The 25,847-nt window shown below is 36.0% G+C and overlaps 1 protein-coding gene across 1 annotated transcript; it reads right to left on the reverse strand.

Moving 5' to 3' along the window:
- LOC311077967 (complement C3-like) lies at nucleotides 1-25,023 on the reverse strand (the record flags this gene model as incomplete). Its single annotated transcript, XM_084106614.1, has 9 exons — nucleotides 1-245; nucleotides 14,959-15,046; nucleotides 15,258-15,347; nucleotides 20,136-20,241; nucleotides 23,636-23,725; nucleotides 23,865-23,955; nucleotides 24,318-24,363; nucleotides 24,742-24,832; nucleotides 24,916-25,023. The coding sequence occupies 8 exons, from the start codon at nucleotides 25,021-25,023 to the stop codon at nucleotides 14,997-14,999; spliced, it is 672 nt and encodes a 223-aa protein (XP_083962740.1). The 3' UTR covers nucleotides 1-245; nucleotides 14,959-14,996.
- Nucleotides 25,024-25,847: the final 824 nt, after the last annotated feature.

Below are 25,847 nucleotides of genomic sequence, written 5' to 3' on the forward strand. Positions count from 1 at the left end.
TTTATTTATTTATTTTTAACATGATTACAAAGTATTTTAGCTCATATTTATTGAGAGTATGTAAGAGATGATGTTTAATTTCCTGTAATCAACAAATGTATAATTATGGAGCACAACCATGTCTCAGGAGTTTATCCTGGAGCTTAGAGATGCCGATGTACTGATCCCTGTATTCTCCAGTTCGACTTTCCTCTCTTGTCGGTCAGTATTCAACCCAGGTGTCCTCTTCAAAGATGTAGTGCAGACTAAAACAACAGAATAAAATTACAGACTTAACTACACTGTATGCATTTACGAAGCACATGCATCATTTCAGATATATGATTTGGTGCTTCCGGTGGAGAGTACGCTGGCGCATGTTGGCTGCCGCTTCTCTGTCCGTTTTATTTTACATTTTATTTTTACTTTTTTAAATGAATATTTTAACTATTTATTCTTAAATAGTATACTACACGTATTAGTTGGTGTGTTTTTTACACTGCTTCTAATGACACTAGAGTTCTACTGTGGAGTCTTTCGGTGCGTTCCCCTATTGTTTGATCGGGTTTAACACCGTGGGAACGCAGACCGTGGGAACGCAGATCCTGTCAACCAGGAACGCTGCGCGTGACTGTTGTCTGAGCTGCTATCTGCGCTGCTGTGTGACTCTGGATTATAACGGACGGAAAAAACTCTGGATTCTACTTCAAGAAACTCAAATCGGATCTCTCTGTTTCTATCATGAGAATTTCCCTGCTATCTATCGTCATCATCATTTCGACCCTGTCTGGGCTTCGTGGAGAGCGGGTCCTTCAACATTTGGATTTTTTTTTTTGGGATTTCATTATGATAAGGTACTCTTTCACTGAACGTCTCTTGTTGGAACATCATTTACTTCCTGATGTCTGTGTTCAAAAGACCCTGAAATTGTTTCGACTTCTACGTCGCCCGAAATATTTGCACAGAGGGTCGCGGCAGAATGTTCACACTACTGGAACTGGGAGTGGCATTAAAGTTGTATGCGCTCGGTGTTTGCCATGCAAACCTGCGTTATCCACAAATGACTCCTCAAAAAATACGACTCGACACTATGCGATTTGCACATCTAAATGTTCGTTCTTTGAACAATAAGACTGCTTTACTCTACGACACCATATTGAACAATGCTCTGGATTTATTTTGTATCTGTGAGACTTGGCACCAACCAAATGACTTCATAAACTTAAATGTGTGTACTCCACCAGGATTTACATATATCCAGAGGCCACGTCTAAGTGGTAAAGGCGGGGGTCTTGCTGTTATATACAGAGATATATTATCTGTTACGGAAATTACTATTCCCTGCGTATCATCATTTGAGTGTGTTGCTTTTAAAATGAACGGTACTTCTCCTGTTCTTATTGTATTCATCTATCGACCTCCAAAACCTAATTCTTTGTTTTTTAATGAGCTCTCAGAGCTACTTACATCTGTTTGCTCTGTTTGTCCATCAATGATTCTCACTGGCGATATTAATATCCATGTGGATAATTTCAAGAGTAATCTAACTGTGGAATTCATGGAGGTATTAGATTGTTTTAACATGATTCAGCATGTGAAATTTCCCACTCATAATAAGGGTCACACACTTGATCTGGTGTGTTCTGTAGGGGTGGACATTGACCAGCTAGACAGCAGTGACTTGTGTATTAGCGATCATAGGCTTCTCACTTTTAACTTAAATGTCCCATCTTTAAGAAATGCTCAAAAGAGGGTCATTAGTTTTTGGAATGTCAAGAATATTAATTTTGACAGTCTTTCTTGTATGATATCAGAGCACTCTACTGTTGAAACTGTTTATCACTATAATTCTATTTTGTCTTCTGCTTTGGACATACTAGCCCCTAGGAGAGAACGTGTTGTTTCATTTGCTAAATCATCTCCTTGGTATACCACTGAGCTCAGGGCTCTTAAGGTGAAAAGCAGACAGCTTGAACGCCAATACAAGAAATCAGGTTTAACTGTCCATAAGCTAATGTATGATGATTTTTTATGTCAATATGCTGAAGCACTTAAAACAGCAAGAACAGAGTACTACTCGTCTATTATTAGGGACGGTGCTGCAAATCCCAAGAAGTTGTTTAAGACGATCAACAAAATGCTTGCACCAATTAAGCCATCAATCTGTTCTTCTGTGCAGGAGTGTAACAAATTTCTCATGTTTTTTACGGAAAAAATTGTAACTATCTACAAGTCTATCAGTCTGCTACCTTGCTTTGCAATTCCTGAGATCTACCCAGTTAATTTTCCTAAATCTGCTTTCTCCAAGTTTAACATAGTCACTATTGATTGCATTTCAAAATTGGTGATGGCAATGAATACTACTACAAGTACCCTTGACCCTATCCCAACATCTGTTCTTAAGGGGTGTCTCTCTTCAATTAGTCCCCTTATTTGTAGTATTGTGAACACCTCTCTTACAACTGGTATTGTCCCTAAAGCCCTAAAGGTCGCAGCTATTACACCAGTCCTTAAAAAGCCTGGATGTGATAAGTCAGACCTATCAAACTACAGGCCTATCTCAAATCTTCCCTTTCTTTCTAAGGTTTTAGAACGTGTTGTTGTGGCACAACTTCAATTACACTTGTCATCCAACAAGCTTTTCGAACCTTTTCAGTCGGGGTTTAGAAAGGGACACAGCACAGAGACAGCCCTGGTTCGTGTTATGAATGACCTGCTTGTCTCAGCTGACGCTGGAGCCTCTACCATCTTGGTCCTGTTAGATCTGAGTGCAGCTTTCGACACAGTGTGCCATTCTATCCTGTTAAATAGGCTGGAGAGCTGGCTTGGTATTACTGGTACTGTACTAAACTGGTTCAAATCATATTTCACTGATCGTTCCCAGTTTGTTGTCTTGGGAAACAACAAATCCGATACTGGACAAGTCCGTTCTGGCGTTCCTCAGGGATCTGTTTTGGGTCCCACATTGTTTAGTGTTTATATGCTTCCTTTGGGGCAAATAATCAGGAAATATGGTCTGGGGTATCATTTTTATGCTGATGATACTCAAATCTATATTAGCTCTAAATCTGATCCTACTGTCACCTCCAAAATTCTCTCGGAATGTGTGCAGGAAATAAAAACGTGGATGCATCATAATTTTTTAAAATTGAACTCCTCTAAGACTTTAAGAGATTTTACTCATTGGCAAACCTGCGGCTACCCACAAAGGGAGACATTTTAACTTGATCATCGATGATAGTGTTTTACCTTCTTGTGCTCGTAACCTTGGTGTGATTTTTGACGCCCACTTAACACTAGACTCTCATATTAAGAGTATTACTAAATCTGCATTCCATCATCTAAGAAATATTGCAAGAATTAGGCCCTGTCTTACTCTACCTGACGCTGAAAGGCTTATTCATGCATTTGTTACATCCAGGATTGATTATTGTAATGCACTTTTTGTTGGTTTACCTGCTAAATCTATAAAACGCCTGCAGTACATTCAGAATTCAGCAGCACGTGTGCTTACATACACTCAAAAAAAAATTGTGTCTAAACATAAGATTTATGTATTTAAATTGCATACAAAATTTCCATCCATTTGGATTACATAGTTTTAACATAAACCAATCAATAATCTGAATGTGATTCATATTTTTAAGTCATACATAAATTAAACAGATAAGACTTATATAATTGTATTAATAAACTGAATGTGATTCATATTTGTTAGTCATACGTAAATGAAACGGGTAAGATTTATGTAATAGTACACAGAAAAACGCCCATGTTAAATGAACACTGCTCAGTGTTCATATGTGTGCACACCAGTGGCGGAACTAGAGTTTTATACATGGGGTGGCCAGGGGGTGGCCACTGCCACTTTCGGGGGTACACAGTACACACACACACACACACACACACACACACACACATACATACACAGTGGAAAAGCTTATGGAAGGAATTGGGTCACTCTGTTTGTGTCTATAAGTGTTGAACATCCAAAATATTTGCAGAAAACAAAGCTGAAGTACCAAGGAGATAAGATACCGTAGCATGTGTCTGTTATGAACTGCTGCGTTTATTTACCAAAAAAAAAAAACACCCTCACATTTACAAAAAAAATGTTTTTTTTAAATTAGATATAGCAGGCATCAAGCAGACATGTACTTGAAACATGTAAACAATTTTATTGCCCATCAATATAAAATCTTATCCTAGGAAGATTTAATACAACATAATTCTTTCTTTATAATAATTTATAATTATTCTTTCTAATTATAATTATTTAATTTATAATTATTTTTTGTGTTCATTTTTGGGTGAACTATCCTTTTAATCTGGCAAAATCATCTCAACTTAAATTCCTGAATTGGGTATGTGATTGACTGCCTGTGTCTGGTAGATGCTCTGAACTGTTGCTGGTTCTGAAGTCTGACCACACTGACTCTGACTAGCCAGTGGTGATGCAAGGGCTGGGGTCTGTTTGCACCTGATCTGCCTGTTAGTCCAGTCATTTTAAGCCAAAATGGGGGTCAACCTTGAACAAATTGCAACAGAAGCAAACTCAACTGATTTTGTATCCTCAATATGTCCTAAGTAAGGAAAAACAAGTCCCTAAGAATCCCATTAGGGGAAAGTTTCGAAAAAGACCCAAATATAGCCTATTCATACGCCTATTCATTCTTTTACTCACATGAATAGGGTAAAAAATGTAACCTTTAGATATCAACATGAAAATTACGGAGTTGATTACTTACATCAAGACAAACAAAAAATGTATGACAAGTTTTTTAAAATTGTTTGTTAACATGGAGCAACAAGCATTATCTAATTACAGATGTGCTATTTTGCATAAATACCACAACAGGTCTAAACATTGGGTATAGCCAGGTGAAATGTCTTGTTGAATCTTGTTGACAAATAACAGTAAAATACTTAATGTTAAGGTCTGAATGGAACCCATTTCGGCTACCCATGAGCATTAATACATAGAGGCAGGAAGAAGTACTTTAGAAACCAGCCATTATTAATTTTTAAGAGACTGGGTTTGGGGCTGGGTCCATGGGACTGTTTCTGGGGGACGAGTCTGAGGGAAGAACAGGAGACAATGGTAAGGAGAATGCAGAAGACAAAAGGTAGGCAAAATAAAAAGTGAATCCCCAGAAACAGTTTTCAAAACTTTCCCCTAATGGGATTCTTCTGGACTTTTTTTCCTTACTCAGGGCATATTGAGGATACAAAATTATTTGAGTTTGCTTCTGTTGCAATTTGTTCAACCTTTTTTTTCATAAAAATGACTGGACTATGTTTGTGCTTATTTAAAAAGAACTCTGATAGCCTATCTCTCCCTTTCTTTTCATGTTTAATTGACCCTGTTCAAAAATATGACAAATTTAAAATATGATTCCAAATTCCAATCATCTTCATATTCTCTTCATCATCCAATTACCAACATTTTTATCTTAACTATTCTCGCCAGTATAAAAAAATGGTGTTTTTGGTAATTTTCACAATTTCATGGCACCCCAGAATATTTTGTTGTATGAATATCTCAACATACCAAAAGAAAGAACAGACCCTATGCTTTTAAACAACAAAAAAATCTGTTTTATTCTAGCTTCGTGCATCTTTTTTATCAACACTTGAATGTTGGCAGTTGTTTCATAAAAAGCAACATGAGCAAAAAGCTGAGAAAACACAATAGATCGAGTCCATCAACACCCTACACCCATAAAGCTTCACAGTCAGTGATCGCATTATGAAATATCGCTTGTTTCTGCTCTTCTTTGCATGCGTTTTGATCTCCTATCCTCGCATTGGCTTGAACATTTGTATACTGTAATGTACACACGGCAAGGTAGCCTACTGTATGCGTGTATTAGGCCTAATGTATTCGGAGCAAACCACCCTGATGCTAAACCTTGAAAACTTACTTCAAATATGATGTTTTCTTATCCGGGAAGTTCGGTATCTTTTAACCATCTCTCGTCCTCTGCTCGTCCGTTTGAAAACTGCGCGCGCGCCGCGCTGCAGGCGAACGTAATTTTTTATTTTATTTTCAAATCAGCATCAGCAACTGCCAGTAGCAAATAAAATTTTGGGGTGGCACCCGGGGTGGCCAATCGCATGTCAGGGGTGTCCAGTGCCACCCCGGACCCCCCTCTGGCTCCGCCACTGGTGCACACTACAGAGTTAAAGCAGTGTTGAAGTTAATGAGATAATTAAGTGGTGATTGAGCATTAATTATGAACACCTGCTGTTAACAAGCAGAATCACTGAAGGAAAGAGAAACACAAGAACTACAACTGACTTCAGCCACAGCCTTAGATGAAATCAACTGAAGAGAAAAGAAGACATTAAATCTGTGAAGATCTCAGCAGAGGAGGATTAAACAACTCCACAAACAGCATTACCAGCTTCACTTATTACTAACCAGACTGACTTTATTTCATTTCCGTTTGAATGATATCAATAGTTGTATTTTAAGTCACCATGATGGTGTTTAGCGTTTGCTTTAGTTGGACTCTTGACTCTTTAATATAAAACTGTATCTGGTTGCTATAATTATGTGTTTATAAAACACATTTGTTGCAGCGAAAAAGCCAAGAGAAAATGAGATCAGATGATGTTGGCTGTTTATTGATGAAGGTGCAATCATCATATTGTGGCCTGAATCACTTATCTTTTTCAGTGTCTAATGCTTTGATTATTGGGGTTATGTGTTTTTATTTTGTTTATTATAGTAGCTGTGTGACCTGATAGCATTAGATCCAACAGGTAAACAAATAATATAAAGAATTTTAAAAACATTTAGTGCATTAAACTTTCTCTTCTACATTATTACTTAGTCATCAAGAATCAGTGTATGACTCTCAACAATGGTGACAATCAATGTAATGCTTCAGCTGCAGTGCATGCTGGGTACCACCAATCAAAACTCACCCATATCTCCCAGCATGCATTGCGGCATTAATAAATTATGCATCTGGGTTTTTTGTAGCTTTTGTCACCATTGTTGAGATTCATATGTTGTTTCTTGATGTCTGTGTGAGTCTAAGTACTATAGATAGATGAAAGGTTTTTGTGCACAACTATTTAAAAAAAAAAAAAGCATATTGTTTGATAACCAACACTGCTAGATTTCATGCTGTAAAATCAAATGGCTTCTGTTATGAATAAAACAATATATAAAAAAACGCATGTCCTATATAATCCAATCATTAGACAATGAATAAGATCAGAGATTCAGGCAATTACATGATGATATTGTTGTCATCATCAATAAACAGCCAACATCACCTGATCTCATTTTCTCATGGCTTTTTTGCTGCAACAAATGTGTTTTATAAACACACAATTATAGCAGCCAGAGAAAATTTTATATTAAAGAGTCAAGGGTCAATAGCCCAACTAAAGCAAACGCTAACCACCATCATGGTGACTTTAAAATACAACTATTGATTTAATTAAAACAGAAATTAAATAAAGTCAGTCTGGTTAGTAATAAGTGAAGCTGGTAATGCTGTTTGTGGAGTTGTTTAATCCTCCTCTGCTGAGATCTTCACAGATTTAATGTATTTTCTCTTCAGTTGATTTCATCTGAGGCTGTGTCTGAAGTCAGTTGTAGTTCTTGTGTTTCTCTTTCCTTCAGTGATTCTGCTTGTTAACAGCAGGTGTTCATAATTAATGCTCAATCAGCACTTAATTATCTCATTAACTTCAACACTGCTTTAACTCTGTAGTGTGCACACATATGAACACTGAGCAGTGTTAATTTAACATGGGCGTTTTTCTGTGTACTATTACATAAATCTTACCCGTTTCATTTACATATGACTAACAAATATGAATCACATTCAGTTTATTAATACAATTATATAAGTCTTATCTGTTTCATTTATGTATGACTTAAAAATATGAATCACATTCAGATTATTGATTGGTTTATGTTAAAACTATGTAATCCAAATGGATGGAAATTTTGTATCCAATTTAAATACATAAATCTTATGTTTAGACACAATTTTTTTTTTAAGTATACACTTCACCATGTCAGCACATTACAGGTGTGCTTTATAGTTTGCATTGGCTACCTGTCCAGTCACGTATTGCTTTTAAAACTCTTATACTAACGTACAAAGCTATGCATGAAATCTATGGAGCTATTCTTGTGCCAATAAAAATGAACGTAGCTTTTCAATAAACTAATGAAAATATAAATTGAAACTAAATAAATTATCTCTAAAACTGAAAAAGAATAAATCGCAGGCCAATTTTTTTACTTTGTTTTTAATACACTGCATGTTTTGCTAACTGTTTCTCATATTTCAATCGCTGATCTGAACTTACAAATGCGCTTCCAGAGTTTTCATTTACGCTTCTGAAGTTTTCGTTTACGCTCCCTGAGTTTTCGTTCGCTGTTCTGACACATTTCTCTCGTGGGGGCGGGGCTAGTAGCAGTGTGTTCTCATTGGTTACTGAGCTTTTGATTGATAGCTTCGTGACCTGGAAGTGAAGACGTCAGTGTTTATGTGTGGATGTGAGCGTCTGTAATCGCAGCTTTCTATTTCATTTTAGTGATATTAAGTTATGTTTGTTTTTTAATTTGATCTGTATTTACCTGCTGCTACTACTTAGTTGGCAGAATCTTTTTAGGAGCACAAGAGATCTATTCAGGTGTAATTGCACATTAAAGTACTGTATATAATACTTAAAATATTGTAGTGTCCAATGTTTTCGGAGAATATTTGTTTATTCCTGATGATTATTTTGCATGTTAGGCTCTGATTAGGTTCAGCTGTTACAATTTAAAGAGAATACTAGCAAACGTGTGTGATATATTCAGCCGTCAAGAAAGTCAAACTTCAACCAGGTAATCAAGGTTGGCAGCCATGGCCATCACACTACTCATTGTTAGCATGATATACGTTTACACCATCAAAATTAATGATCACTTAAATAAGAGGAATTTAAACAAAATGAAAATTAGTCGTGGCCTGCTGTCAGATACAGACCTCAAAGGGCATTTCATTACATATGTCACACAAAGAATGTTCTTGTTGCCATTTTTTTTAAATTGATAATTGTATTTAGTTATTTCATTTAATTAACACTATCTGCTAACATTTAAAATTGTAAATATATTTTAACAATCATCAACCGTTTCAATCGTGACTTATACAACCAGTTAAATTAATGTAATTGAAAATATGAATTCAAATAAATTTACATTCTTTATTGTCACTAAAGCATATACACAAGTATCAGAGTGAAGGTCTTGGATGCAATTATGTTGTGACCGGAAAGACCAGAATCCACAAAACATTAACTGCATAATATACACGTAATGCACAGTATTCTCATGATATACATTACTATACAAAATGCACAATTACAAATACAGAATACATTTTAAAAATTCATATACATTTTAAATGTTGCAATGATTCTTTGAGCAGTTCCTGTTGCAGTACAAGTAACAAAGCAGGGGGGGGTGTTGTATTTAAATCTTTAAATCTATGCATTACAACCCCCCCAATATTTATACCATGATCACATGAAAAATATGCAGACCCAAACTTCAACCCCCCCAATGTTCAAACCAAATCTACACCCTTGCAAGCAGTGCAAGGATAGTCCACCCAAAACATGAGCATTCTCTCATCATTTACTCTCCTTCATGCCATCCCAGATGTATATGACTTTCTTCTTGACATAAACATAGACAAAGATATTTAAGGAAATAATCCATCTCTGTGAGTCCATAATACAAGTGGATTGTAACCCATGTATGTAAGATTTTTAATAGTTAAAACAGTTTACATTATTAGTATTTCTTTTATCTAGCCTATTGTTTGACTTCAGAAGGCATTGATTCATCCACTGAGGTCGCATGGATTACCGTCACGCTCACTGTGTGTGTTTTTTAAAGCGTCTTTAGGACTCGCAGAGATGGATTACTTTCCTTACAATCTTAATTCGTGTTTATCTGTAGAAAGAAAGTAAAATGCATCTGGGACAGCATGAGGGTGAGTAAAATAAGAGAGAATTGTATTTTTGGGTGAACTATCCCCTCAACATTCATATGCTATTGGTATGCTAATCCAAGATCAGCATAGATTAATAAGAATAAAGTGATACCACTTGTGTACTTGTGAACTGTGTTTGTTTTAATCTAGAGGAAATTGAAATATTTGCTAGTTTATATTAAAATAAATCAGGTGTCTGAAGATCAAGATCCCAGTCATTCAAAGGTGATGTGTCTGAACAGAGTAAGATTATTGTCTGATAGGGACAGTGGATCTCTGGTACTATCACTCCATCCTCTGTGTCAGCATCAGAATCTTGTTGCTCCACTCCACTCCCTGGAAAATGAGAGAGGAAATGTATTATAATCTAACAATACAAACTGCTTTGAACTCCCCATACAGTAACACATTGCAGACTTAAAATATTTATTATATTTATATTTAAGGGATTTTACAGTACTAAATATTTACCTCGTAGTCAAGCAGCATTTATCATCTGTAATACTGTTGTGTAACCAGTAGATGGCTGTATTGCCCTATATATAAACATATGGATGTGTATTCCCTAGTTGCTGGATGTTTTCAGTCATAATTACTTGCATGTATTAAGTTTTTAATTTGGACATATATTTATTATTAAAGACTATTAAAGATTTAACATTTGTCAAAGAAATGTTCATTTGAAGTGCACTTTTTTCATTATTATTAGTCAAATATGGACACAGAAAAAGCAATTTGTTACTCATACTAGATACATATAATAGCTTTATCAGTCATCTTTATCACACAAAAGTAATCAGAATAAATATTGCAACCAGGGCGATACTTCAAAATAATTGAGTGTTTACATATTACGAACAGAGACGTGGTCTGTGGTCAAGTCGTGTCTCTCCTCTTTCAAAAACTTTGCATCGCAAATTAATCAGCAATTGAGAAATTCAGGTTTAAATAGCTTTATTGGCATGGTAAAAAAGGCTTTACATTGCCAAAGTTGAATCAGGCAGTGATTGACAGCGCTCTGGTCCTATGGCATCGGTCATTGACTGATACAGTACAGATAGGCTACTGTACAGTACTCTAGCTCAATGTTGTTTGGGTTGGCTGGGGGGAAATATGATCTAATCGAAGCAAATATGATCTAATCGAAGACTGTAACCGAATGTAGATAAACAAGTCATTTAATGATTGGGCTAACAGTTAAATCAAGACAACACAGCTCAGCTGTATAATGTTATGGGCTCTCACTGAGCTCTAAAATGCCTCTCCACCTGAAAAAGGCCAGTACTGTATTATAAATAGTATTAGTATAGTATTAAAAACAAAACAAAAATCAGACTTACCACGAGTAGACTAACGTTATCCAGTATCCTCCTGATATAGCGACGATGACTAATGATAAATATCATTCGTCTGTACTATTCCTTCTATAAGAGATCATCTCAACAATATAGTGTAGCAGCAAATAAATACAGATATAAACTTAATATCACTAAAATGAAATAGAAAGCTGCGATTACAGACGCTCACATCCACACATAAACACTGACGTCTTCACTTCCAGGTCACGCCGCGATCAATCAAAAGCTCAGTAACCAATGAGAACACACTGCTACTAGCCCCGCCCCCACGAGAGAAATGTGTCAGAACGGCGAACGAAAACTCAGGGAGCGTAAACGAAAACTTCAGAAGCGTAAATGAAAACTCTGGAAGCGCATTTGTAAGTTCAGATCAGCGATTGAAATATGAGAAACAGTTAGCAAAACATGCAGTGTATTAAAAACGAAGTCAAAAAATTTGCCTGCGATTTATTCTTTTTCAGTTTTAGAGATAATTTATTTAGTTTCAATTTATATTTTCATTAGTTTCTTGAAAAGCTACGTTCATTTTTATTGGCACAAGAATAGCTCCATAGAAATCGCTCCTTCTTATATCTGTGACTTAGTCAGCCTGTATGCGCCTTCTCGTTCCCTTCGGTCTACAGATTCTCTTACTCTTCAGCAGCCTCCCTGTAGATTAAAATCTATGGGGGAGAGAGCTTTCTCTGTTGCGGCACCCAGGTTATGGAATGCACTTCCTCTTACTGTTAGAGACGCTCCTACATTAGCCAGTTTCAAGAAGTTGTTAAAAACACATCTTTTTAAAATTGCTTACTTGAACTGTCATGACTAGTATTTTATTGGGTTGCACTGTAATGATTATTTTGTATTACTCCTGTACTTTGTACTTTACTTGTTTTATTGTTTGTAGCGATTTGGGTTTCAGAAAAGCGCATTATAAATAAAATGTATTATTATTATTATTATTATTATTATTTCTATAAGGGTCAATGTACAATATGGATTTCCACAGTGATAAAGGAAGAATTATTTCTATTTGTGTTGTTTTTATACATTTTTGACAAACATTTTACACATTCTGTTTCACCTGAACAAAACATTATAATAACAGGTCAAAATACGTGATATAGAGATATTACTGTCTAATGGAGTCTTCTCAGTTGTATGGTTTTTCTTGTCACAAATAGATTCCAGTATAATGCTTACATCATGCTGTCTTTGTTTTGGCAGGCAAAAGTTTTTCATATATTTGTATTTTACAAACAAAATAGTTTTTTTTGTCTTGTATTAAAAAATTATCTTATGCCAATGTTTATTTTCTAAGAATTACACTCTAAAAAATGCTATGTTGGCTTTAATTAATTTATGTCAAAAGGTTCCACGTAACTAGGTTGCGTTGGATTTATGTAACATTATTTATTTCAATTAACTCAAGTTAATTACATAAGGTTAGTCCAATGCCGTTTAGTTGAATAAGGTTAACAGTCTTAATTTGGTCCAAAACAATGAAGTTAATTAAGTTCAATTATCCTAAAATTAATATTTTTACATTCAACCAAAACAAATGATCCAGTTTCATACAGCAGAAACTGTTAACAGTGTTAAATGAACTCTCCTGGGAGTTTATATGGCTCCAGACTCAATAGTGTTAAATGATATGTAACCTTATGTAATTAACTTATTTCAACTAAGTTAATTGAAATAAATAATGTTATTTAAAAAAAATAAAAATAAAAATGTATTTAACCTTTTTTTTTTAAACGAAACGCAATATGTGGCGGCCGGTGGCGATTCTGTGGCGCACCACATCTATGTGTGGGAAACACTGGGGTGTGTAAATAATGAATCTTGATTAAAGGGACAATGTGTAGCTTTTTAGGTATTTTATTATCTAAAATCAATATTTTTATTCATAAATATGCCCTCAATGGTGTACAAATATCTATGCCAATGATCAGACTAATCCTCGTAAACGAAGAATTTATTATCTTTATATACATGGGACGGGTAGGTCCACGGAGGCTTCCATGTAGTTCCGCCATCTTGAAAAACTATAATAGCAGAGAGGGACAAAAAGTACTAGGCCAACGCGTTTCCACAACGCGTTTCGTTCAGAGCCAGCGTCACGTGACTGAAGTCAACAGAAGCGGAGGAGCAGAGGAGCAGAGCAGTGAGAGGCGCTTGTCACTGCCCCGGCAAGTTTAAAAGGCTGCACTGTACGGTTATTTATACACCGTTCATTCATACATACATATGAGTCACAGGATAAGGAGTCCTCGTCGTCGAAAAAGTCCAAAATAGACCGTAAAAGGAAACGTGACCGGAGATTACAAAAACAAGGGTTAATGTCGGGATAGCTAATGCAGGAGAAAGCTTTCAAAAGAGATGCTGAAGTTGCCTGCTTTCTTCTCGACAGGTAAGTCAATGTTACGGTCTTAATTACAAGCTTTTTTTTCATTGCTTGGTTGTGAACTTTATTGTATAGACAGTAGAACATTTATAGTTCTATCTATTTATCTATTCTATTCATAGTAAGTTAAACAGGCTCTTTGATGAATAGCAGCTATTGAGTAAAGTACTGTAGAGAATGCTCTGATGATGATGATATCTAACAATGCACGTACTTCAAAAAAAAGAAGGCATTACTACTAACTACCATAGTTAATGTTTTTCACAGTCAGTAATTTATACTGTAACATTCTTTTTTTCGTTGATTCAAGTTTCAGTTTGCTCGAAGTGCTATTATAAGACATCCTGTCATAGCTTTTTGGTACATAACAGCAACCGTAGATGCAACGCGCATTTGGAAAAGTGAGGCGCTGGAGACATAGACAGTATAAGAAGTGGACAGAGCCATCTCATTGGAACTCAATTGAGACAAGTGAAGCCCATTTTTAGCGATTTTTTAGCACTTCCGTTCCTGACGCGCAGACTCAAACCGACTCAAACTAAGCTTGATGACGTGAGCAACCTGTCTGACAGATGTAAATATTCTAGTAGCTGTGCGTGCAACACTGCAAACGTTAATCTTGCAGAGACGGCGAGCTTGAGCAAAGAGTTATTTGGCATGAGTGAGCAGGAGTAAGTATTCTGATTAATTATTTTGTATAGTATTTATTTTAAAATGTAACGCCAGGGCTTCTCCCTTGACGTCCCCACGATTGCCTGCAAGCTTCTCCTCCTGTCTGTACGGTAATTTCTCTACTGTGCGACAGAGAGTCGAGTGGTTATGACGCAATCGTTAGCCTATTTTTACAAAAACTGTTTCTACGGGGCCATAATGTAACATAGAAGGTAATGGAGCCCTTTATACATTGTCGTGTTTCTTTAGAAATAAATAATGGACAAATGGAGTCTTTAAATGCCTCAGATGTAAAGTTATTCGCTGTCAAAGTGACGCCAAAATGAATGGGAGTCAATGGGAATGCTAACGCAAGTGAAGTTCTGCTACAAGATGGCGGCACGCGGCCGGCTTCAACTTCCGGTCGATGGATTACCCGCCTGGCTGGAGAGCATTATTCGTTTGAATGCAAAATACAATTTCACCACTAGATGGGAGAAATTCCCACACAGTCCCTTTAAAGTATGACAGTGAATTAACACAGAGAACTGAATGCATTTACCATAACTCATGCCAGATCCACGGGATTTATTCATACGTTCATACACTTGTTCTTTTTGTATGTTTTTCCTCTGGTAAGTGCTGTTTTTCTGTGTTCAGAGAAGTTCATGTTTATACACACATATACACTTGTTATCACACACATGCACACAAATTGTTTGTTTCCTCGTTTGTATACAAGAATAAATAAATAAAAATCATAATTTAATATTTAAAATTACATTGCCGTGAAACAAATATAAAATACTACAACACTTCAGGATATGGTCACTTTATACTATTATGTGTGTGTGATAATACCTTCTGCACACTTGCACATATCTCCCTTACACAGTCTGTATATAGTGCCATCTGCCCCTTCCGGATGGTAGAACTTTGTACAGCGTGCATCTAAAACAAACACACACAGGTTTAATAAGTAATACCGTAAAACTTCAAATAATAGCCGAGTCCCAAATAGACGCCTGTCTCTTTTACACACCTGGTGTGGCTACAGGTTTGGATAAATAAAGGCTGGTCTCAAATAGAGGCCTGGTCTGTTTTTTAGTTTCGGGTTGTATTTAATCTTCTAAAACCCGTCAGATCGTCTGTTTAAGCCAGTTCTATGGAGCAGACTGCGCACACAAGAGAGCCCTGCGCATCGGGGTGGGAGCTGTTAGCGCAAGCAAGGCAGGCAGAGTTGGCGGAGGCCGGAGAGGGAGAAGTGGAGGAGAGCGACGAGGAGGAGGAATTCGCCAATGAACTTGTAGTTGAGGATCGCGGTGATGATAATAGTGATGAATAGGGTCCTTTTGTATCACATGATTGCAGTTGTTTTACAGGGTAGCCTTCATTCTTTCTTGTTGATGTGTTTCTGGCAACTATTTCATAGGCTCGATGGATATTACCAGTAACTTGTATTGCTCAGCCCATGACTGTCACATCGTTTTCGTTTTTTTATGCTGCCAATAATCTAAAGGGGGTCGCACACCGTTCGAGAAGCGCAGTGCAGCGCCGCATCTATGACTACTCGAGGTATCGCACACCGGATGTGCACTTTGTCAGTTTATGGCCAGCAATATTGTTATGTTTAAGGATATTATGGAATTAAGATCATGTCTGTACTATGTTATGAAAGTACAGTACAATTAATCGTTGCTTAGTCTGCAGTCTGAATTCACTTTACCTCAGAGCATCCGTTAACTGAATGAATTGAGAATATCACCTGAAAATCCGATAACATCAGCAATTTTCATTCAAGCAGCTGATTTCTGTGAATGAATGTAAAACTGAATGTATATTGCAGCACAGGGTGAAGTCAGTATATATATTAACGAGGATTTGAGACAATGTACACTCATAGAGAATAATGAATTTTAAAGTCGTGGCGCTGCGCTTCTCGTCTGGTGTGTGACCCCCTTTAGACATATGGAAATATAGTAGGCTAATTCTTACATTAACTGATCTTTTAAACACAAACACAGATTTGGTAACCTCCTACTGTCATGCTCATCTTTGCTTTGAACTTTGAGCGTTGTAACTTTGCAGATGTTTGCAAATTGAAATTAAACAAAAGTATATATATCAACGAAACATCACCCAGAAAATAAAGTGGCCTACCTGTAAACCCATCAGGTCATCTGAGAACATAGTATAGCTTAGGCTACCAGTCAAATATGTCCATTTGAGTAGGGAAAAACGCGTGCCAGCAAGAGAAAAAATTGGTAAAAAAAAATAAGAGTAACATGAATAGCAAATCGCCTCTTGTAGGGATCAGTCACCAATCGCCATCAAATATCCGTATTTCTGGTATGATGCCAAAAACTGCTGGGCTTCCTTCACCGAAAAGAGGCGCCGTCTCTCCCCGTCGTCGGCCTTGATGAACAGTCGCGCTGGATACAGTAGCGAAGGCTTGAACTTGAGAGTGAACAGCTGACGCATGACTTCTATGTACTCAGCTCGTTGGTTCATCACTTCAGGACAGTAATCATCGTATAAGTACCCTGACTTGCCATCATATTTTAGGTCGTCTCGCTTCTTGCGGGCAGCACAAATTACCATATCTTTGTTCTGAAATTTGTGGAAGCAAATGATCACGGCTCTAGGTTTATCCCCCTCTGCCGGTTTGGGTCTCAGTGCACGATGAGCCCTATCAAGCTCCGGGGGAGAAGTCAGCACATCTTTGCCCAGTATATCCACCAGGAGATTAGAGAAAAATATTGTTGGCCATGTTCCCTCAACAGATTCGGGTACTCCAATGAGACGCACGTTGCACCGTCTGCTTCTCCCCTCCAGGTCAGTTATCTTAGCTTTCAGTTTAGCGTTGTCATCGGCCATGTTGGATAGCTGAGATTCCAATGACTGCAGTTGATTCAGCCCAGATTCCAGTTTGGAAATATGTTGTTCATGGTTAGTGACCGTGGTCTGTACACCGTCTAATTTGGAGTCAATGGCAGCGAGTTTGTTTTCAAATCTGACGGACAGTGAGTCAGGCTTCGTTAGCAAGTCTGCCCGCAGTTCCGCTAGCATGTTAGCTAAAGTAGCATTGTCGATAGCAGAGTCCGGTGAAGCAAGTTCTTTCTTTGATTGTTTGGCGGTTTTAGACATATTGGCTGGCTAGGACTGTCCAACTACTGTTTAAAAGGCAGTTGTAGTGAGGTTAAGGTTAAACCGACTGAGTAATACTGAAAATAGAGGCTGTGTGGCCGGAGCCTGGAAAAACACCACTACTCCATTCTGCTCGCCAACCGGAAGTCCTCGTTGAGTGTTTTTGCCTATAATCTTGAATAACCCCTGAGTTCCTTGTTGTTTGGGGTGGCTCAAAGGAAATGTTGCTATATGGCAACGCTGTACCACAATGGAAAATGGTCAAAAAAGTAGTTTTTCTATAAAATTATGATTTTCTTTGCTATTTAAATGCATATTTATTTTGGAAACTGATAGATTTATATACTTGGAACTCAAACCAAACCATGCAAACCAAAAATAAGTAGATACCTATTATTTAATCCCTACCATTCCCTATAATTTGGCTAACTCATCCACACTCTCATCACATGGAAGAGCTAGCTCTGCACTCTTCCTGTTGCCCTTTCCGTAAAATATTGATGTTTTCATTTTCTGAACAGAAGAATTAATTTTGTTGACAACTATACTACAAAAATCACCTTCAAATAAATAAATAACTGCAATCACATTGTTGATGCTACACAGCAAAATCCCCAGTGTTAAATCAACACTGCTCAGAGCAAATATGGTCCCACTCTACAGAGTGTTAAAATAACACTGAAGCAGAGTTAAAGTTAATGAGATAATTAAGTGATTAATTGAGTGATGATTGAACATTAGTGATGAACACCTGCAGTTAACAAGCAGAATCACTGAAGGAAAGAGAAACACAAGAACTACAACTGACTTCCAGTCACAGTCACATTAAATCAGATGAAGATAAAAGAACACATTAAATATGTGAAGATCTCAGCAGAAGAGGATTAAACAACTCCACAAACAGCATTACCAGCTTCACTTATTACTAACCAGACTGACTTTATTTCTGTCATATGAACAGAGGTTTAGATGTTGATGTTTTAAAATGTTTGGCCACCATTATGGTGATCAGTGTTTCCTTTAGTTGGGCAGTTTGAATCTTTGCATTTTAAGTACAATTTGGGTCTTTGTAACAGTATGCCAAATGCCAAAGACAAAGGCGTTCAGGTGGTTTAGTTTTCATGATTATAAAGTAGAGTGATTCACTAATCTTTTCCCTGATCATAAGTTGTCATTTGTTATTAAAAAAAATAGCTTACACCTTTCTTGATACAGAGCAGACATTTTGATTTTTATATACATTAACAAATTTTTTGGAAAATCATTATTTTCTTTTATTTATTTTTTTGTAGTAACAAACAGACATCAAGAAGCAGCATATGAATCTCAACAATGGTGACATGCTTCATGCTGCAATGCATGCTGGGAGCCAAGCGTTTTATACTATGGTGCCTCCCAGAATGCATTGCGGCATAAAAAGCATGTCACCATTGTTGAGATTCATATGTGGATTCTTGATGTCTGTGTGTTTGTCCAAAGATTACTTTCCCAATAAATAAATAAAAAAATAAAAAAAATCAGCTTGATGTCTGATCTGAAGAAAGAAGTCAATGTTGTTAATAAATATATATTAATAACAAATAACCACTTTCAGTCAATGATAATATTTGTAAACTTTATGATATTGAAAACTATAGGCCTATCACCTGACTGTCTTTGATTCTGGCTTTCCTTGCAACAAATTATGCGTTTTAGTAAACACTGTTACAAAGACCATAAACTCCCATAAGAAGTCAAGAGTCAAATTGCACAACTAAATGCAAACACTGTTCACCATAATGGTGATTTTCAATGGTGATTTTAAAACATCTAAACCTCTGTTAATTCTCAATAAGAACTGTAGACGTCTGACAGAAATAAAGTCAGTCTGGTTAGTAATAAGGGAAGCTGGTAATGCTGTTTGTGGAGTTGTTTAATCCTCCTCTGCTGAAATCTTCACAGATTGAATCTCTTCTTTTTATCTTTAGTTGATTTAATCTAAGGCTGTGACTAAAAGTCAGTTGTAGTTCTTGTGTTTCTCTTTCCTTCAGTGATTCTGCTTGTTAACTGCAGGTGTTCATCACTAATGCTCAATCATCACTCAATTAATCACTTAATTATCTCATTAACTTTAACACTGCTTTAGTGTTACTTTAACACTCTGTAGAGTGGGACCATATTTGCTCTGAGCAGTGTTGATTTAACACTGGGGATTTTGCTGTGTACTATCTATAAAAAATCCCAATCAGGAAATACATTACTGCAATTCCACTGTGGTAGAGCGTTGCCATATGGAAACATTTATATTCTCTCAATTTACAGTAAAACTATGTTAGACTAAGTTGATTTGTGAATAAAAATATCTAATTAACTTTAGATGGTGCAAAAAAATCCCCATTGAGAAGAGATGTTTGGAAATGAGGTTAATAGAGCAATTTCTGGAGCAGTTCAACATGTGTCTTCAGTGTGAGTGACAGTGGGGAGAAGAGTTTTGGAGGAACATTCAAATGTTAATACTTAATGGCACTGAATTAACATGTTAATTTGAGAGCTTCAGTTTAATTGTTTTTATAGATAAAAGAAATAGTGTGTGTACATGCAGCAATAGCTCACCTGGTGAGTGATATTCATATATTGTGACGGCAGCAGGTTGAAGCAGACCCACATTAAACATCTTGTGCATTCTGAAGGCAAGTCTTTCTGTCTCTTTATGAGAAACCTAATGAGACAAAAAATTAAAAGCAAATTAACATGATATTAAATATCAAATTGTACAATGGAAACTGCCCACATTAACATTTGCACAAGCGACAACTAATAACTAAAAATTAATAATGTGGGTCAAATTTAAAACAATTTTTGTAGTCAAAATTATTAATTATATTTGCATTTGAATTGTGATTGGTCTTTTTTTCTTGCATTCATTTAACAATGTACAGCTGCAATTACACTGCAAAGATAGTATTCTATTTTGTACGGTGACGCATTGCTGCCACATACATACTATTTTTTCCACTCAATTATGTCGTAATAACGAGATCTTATGTCGTTAAAACGACATCTTTTCTCGTAATAACGAGATCTTATGTCGTTTTAACGACATCTTTTCTCGTAATAACGAGATCTTATGTCGTTAAAACGACATCTTTTTCTCGTAATAACGAGATGCTATGTCGTTAAAACGACATCTTTTTTTGCCCTTATAAGGACATGTGTAGTCATATACAAAATATGCCTTTATCCACATAAAATTGACAGCCTATCGCGCCTTTATCACACTTCTATGTTCAAAAAGCTTAAGCAAATAGTAGCAGCCCCCAATCAGGCAAAATTAATCAATGAGGCCCTTTTTTTTAAATATATTTTATATAGGCCTATAAGTTTTTTTTATATAATATAGCCTATAGCCTAAGATTTATTTTTGTTAATAGGCTATATCTCCATTACCTAGAGATATAATTAAACAAAAAGTAGTCAAAACACATCTAACAGAACATAGCCTAAGTTGTTTATTTTTTACAACATTGTGTTCTTATTTTGTTTAATTAACGAAATGTCAATCTTCGTCTTTATAACAGAAGATACAATACATTACAAAAATCTTCAAGATACAGCCATACAATCTTCACATGTAACGGATTGTCACCTTATAAACAGTCCTTTGTGTGGTGGTGGAATAAAGAAATATATGGTTACCGGTATTATCTTAATTTAAACTTTATTTTATTATTTTATTAGTTCATTACATTAAATTAATTGAGTTAGCATAATTAGTTAAAGAGCTGGATACTAATTACTAATTAAATAATGTCAAATATTAAATGTAGGCTATTGATTAGAGTTGCCATAGACTAAAGGATTTTCTAGACTAGTAGTCATTCATTTAAGCAATTAGGACTAATCACACGTTTATATTAAATCCTGGGTTCATATATGGCTATAGCCTGTATTCCGCGCTCAAGCGCATGCAAAACTTGCCGCAAAGCACTGGCAAAAGTAGGCTAATGATATAATAAATGTGTCTGAAAAAAATAACGAAGCATTTTAATTGTTTATTAATGAACTAGTCTTTTCTAAATCAGTGCGGTTAGACACCCTGCAAACGTATCTCCATACATCTCCGCTGTAATGTAGCCTAGATGCGCCTTTCATACGGACAGGATTACATAATCAGATGGTACCGTATTTGCTTTCGATTGGATTTTTTTCGTTGGTGGACATTTTTTTAATAAACTTTATATAGTTAGTTATATTTCTCATGTCTGTGAGGCTTGTCTATACACTGTTTTTCAGTTAATGTTTGAGACGCGCTCCAATTCACAGATCATGAAAGCGCGCCCTGTTCGTTTTATTTTATTTTACAAAAGCACAACGTTTGCTTGTTGTTGTGAGTTTATACAAATAAAAGTAGTTGCGACTGATGTATTATTATTTTCTGTATGACCAGAAATGATGGAGTATTTTAAGTTGTTTCCACTGTTGATAGGAAAATGCGAGTGATGGCACCGGCGCCTCCATGTCATGTCAGTGCGCGCTCCACACTCCGCACAAACACTCGGATATGCGCTTAATAATAGCGAACATTTAGGTTACGTTAGAGCGAGCGGCCATGCCAGACTGATAATCCTCTTCATGTTTAACAAATCAAATTCTATTGCATTTTCTTGCGCCAGTTTGAAAAGGGCGGCTGAAACACTTAGCCTATACAGATAAACGCCCAGCGTTGGTGTTTTTCTTTAAACAAATTCGTTTAAGCTTTAAAATAAATATTGTTTATGGGCTAATTAATGCCACAATAATTTGTTTATTTTATTGGCTCCTACTATTTTTCATTTTTGTTTTGCATTGAATACCATTTAAAGGATTTGCTGCACCGCAATCCCATATCCTCCCATAGAAAGACACGTTAAGAGCCACCTTTATTTTCTTTATAATAAAGGGTTTCTATGGAAGGAAACCGCTTAACGTATAATTAAATGCATTGCGTTCATATTCTGGGCTCATCTGCTTTTCTGTGTGTACAGCATTTGATCTTTATCACTGAAGCTTTTTCTTTATTATAAGGGTTTATTATTCCATTCCAAAGGACTGTTTATAAGGTGACAATCCGTTATACATCTTGAAGATTTTTGTATTGTATTGTATCTTCTGTTATAAAGACGAAGATTGACATTTCGTTAATTAAACAAAATAAGAACACAATGTTGTAAAAAAATAAACAACTTAGGCTATGTTCTGTTAGATGTGTTTTGACTACTTTTTGTTTAATTATATCTCTAGGTAATGAAGATATAGCCTATTAACAAAATAAATCTTATTATATAGCCTAATATATCATATAAAAAAAAAAAAAAAAAACTTATAGGCCTATATAAAATATATTTAAAAAAAAGGGCCTCATTGATTAATTTTGCCTGATTGGGGGCTGCTACTATTTGCTTAAGCTTTTTGAACGTAAAAGTGTGATAAAGGCGCGATAGGCTGTCAATTTTATGTGGATAAAGCATATTTTGTACATGACTACACATGTCCTTATAAGGGCAAAAAATATGTCGTTTTAACGACATAGCATCTCATTATTACGAGAAAAAGATGTCGTTTTAACGACATATGGATCTCGTTATTACGAGAAAAAGATGTCGTTAAAACGACATAAGATCTCGTTATTACGAGAAAAAGATGTCGTTAAAACGACATAAGATCTCGTTATTACGAGAAAATATGTCGTTTTAACGACATAAGATCTCGTTATTACGAGAAAAGATGTTGTTAAAACGACATAAGATCTCGTTATTACGACATAATTGAGGGGAAAAAAATAATATGTATGTGGCAGCAATGCATCACCGTAATTTTGCATAGAAACATATACATGTAAACATTATAATTTAGATCTATATATTCAATTTGCACTTTCTCTTCTGCTTAAAGTATCATGTGAAATATGATTCTGATAAGCAGTCTGTAATGTACCAAAGTTGAACCACATAGCGTTACAGTTAATGAGCATCTTGGAATCAGAATCAAGATTTCAACAAAACACATGGTTTCCTTATTAAAAGAAAACAAATCTGTTTTTGACATCATCGGGCAACAGAAGTTGTTTGAAATACCTTATCTAAGTAGAGAATGAGGGATCCTCGCTCTGACAGCACTTTATTCTTTTCATATTTCTGAATGCATCTCTCCTTCCCCGTGGACAACTGAGGGCAAGAAAATGAGAAAAAAAGCTCAATGCATCACATGATGACCAACATGTTTTATGGCCAATCTGCAGATGTGTGGTTTCCTCTTCTAAATACCAAAGTGAGGCATCACTGCATCAGTTTATCATCATAATACCTCTTTAAGATCATTTTCTTCAACATCAAATCCTGTCGGTATGCCAATGTCCAGAATAGTCATAGTGGCATCAGTTTTATCATTTTTGTAGCTGTAAAGATGGAGATAAAGTGCAGGTTTTATTAACAGGTTTCGTAAGTCTTCAGTTTTCCTCCATCAACTGATTCAGTGTTTAAGGCTGCTTTCACACTAGAGCTTTATATGCAAACCTGAGTCCGTTTGATGTCAGATTTCTTATATTGTAGTATAGTGTAGAGCTGCTTATCTCTGAATAAACTCTTTTTTTTCCGTGTCAGAACGTGTCAGGTACTCGCGTTCATGAAGCAAACATACAGCGAATGTGGGACAGTAAACAAACCAAGTGTGAAAACAGCCTAAATGAGCACATGCTGATTAATTACAAATTAAATGGTTTCTTGACATAATAATGAATGAGGGTATTTGTTCACATACAAGAAATCCACAATGAAGTTGTAACTTTCAGTGGCTCCTTGTTTTGCTAAAAGGAAACAAAAGTTTTTGGTGGTTTTAGTTCAAGTCAAGTCTTCCCTTTCTATAATATCTATTTCTATTATATACTGAATATAAAAATAAAATTCATTAAAATGAAGATTTAATACATAAAGGTATTTGGGGAAATACAAGTTAACCCTGGGTCAGTCTAGCCTGTTGGTAAACATAATCCTGTGTTATCATGTCTAATGTTTCATGATCCATGTAGAAAGCAGTGCTAACCCACTTCTGTCATTGTAGTTGTAGTTTAAAGTGTCAAATGTTCTTAAACAGGGTTAGAGTGACGATAACCCAGGGTTAAGCACAGTGTGAAAAGCCTTAATGTTTATAAAGTGCTAAAGAAAGGCCTTTTTGTCAATCTTACTTTCAGGGGCTTTTTCCATAATAACAGTCAGATTAAAGCGTGTACAGTCAGACTTCTTCTCAACAGGTCTGGCGTAGTACAGCGTCAGAACCTGAAAAGAGCAGCACGTCTCAGATTAGATGGTCAAACGCTTTAATCTTGCTGTTGACCGTATAAACGCTCATGAACACTCACTGAGAGAGTGGCTGTTCCAGTTCCTCTAGCCGTCACATTGAAGTCCTTGTTGATCTCCACCTGTTGAGTGAACACACGTACTCGAGTCAGCAGGATAATCAAATCCATGATGTAGCAGAGATACCTGAAGACTTTATTCACCAAACACCACACTATTTGGGTTTGGTACCAAATGTATTTCATGGATTAGGCTCCTATATAATTCCCCTTTAGCTACACTGTTAGACCTTACCGGGTTTTTTTACAGTAAAATACTGGCAACACTGTTGCCAGTAAAATACTGTTAATTGTACAGTTCTTTACTGTAATCTAGTTTGTTTCTGTAAAAATGCACTAAATTATAGTTAACTAATTACACTTGCAGAAACCGACTGCCTTAAATTGACCAACTGTCATTTAAATGTATTAACTAAAATTTATAATGCATTAATAATGTGAGCAAAGTATTACTGTGAACTTCTTTCATTTGAGACCACTAAAAAACTATTGTACATAAAAAGATTTCCACTGGATCAACAACTACACAGTCACCGCCTGTTAAATAAAGCAACATGCAGCAAATCATCAATGTTTGTAGATCTTCTCCTGGACTGAAGCACAGGCTCTACTCTTCTGCACAATGGTGACCCAAAAAAATAAATTTACAGTAAACTACTGGCAACAGTGTTGCCAGTATAAACCTGTTTTATAACTTACAGTTTATTACTGTTAAAATACATTTTGTGGGTGTGTCTTTTTTATCTTACACAGTTAACCCTTTCGACCCCTCAGGGAAATCCACACTACGAGTAAAAAGTAACGATGCAGTGAGATAATTAAGGGAATATGTAAGTGATTGTAAGCAGAATCACTGAAGAAAAGAGAAACACAAGAACAGAAAATAGAGAAACACAATAACTACGACTGACTTCCAGCCATTACACATTATTACA

This window comes from Abramis brama (assembly GCF_963993115.1).
Source record: "Abramis brama genome assembly, chromosome: 2".
Taxonomy (NCBI): domain Eukaryota; kingdom Metazoa; phylum Chordata; class Actinopteri; order Cypriniformes; family Leuciscidae; genus Abramis; species Abramis brama.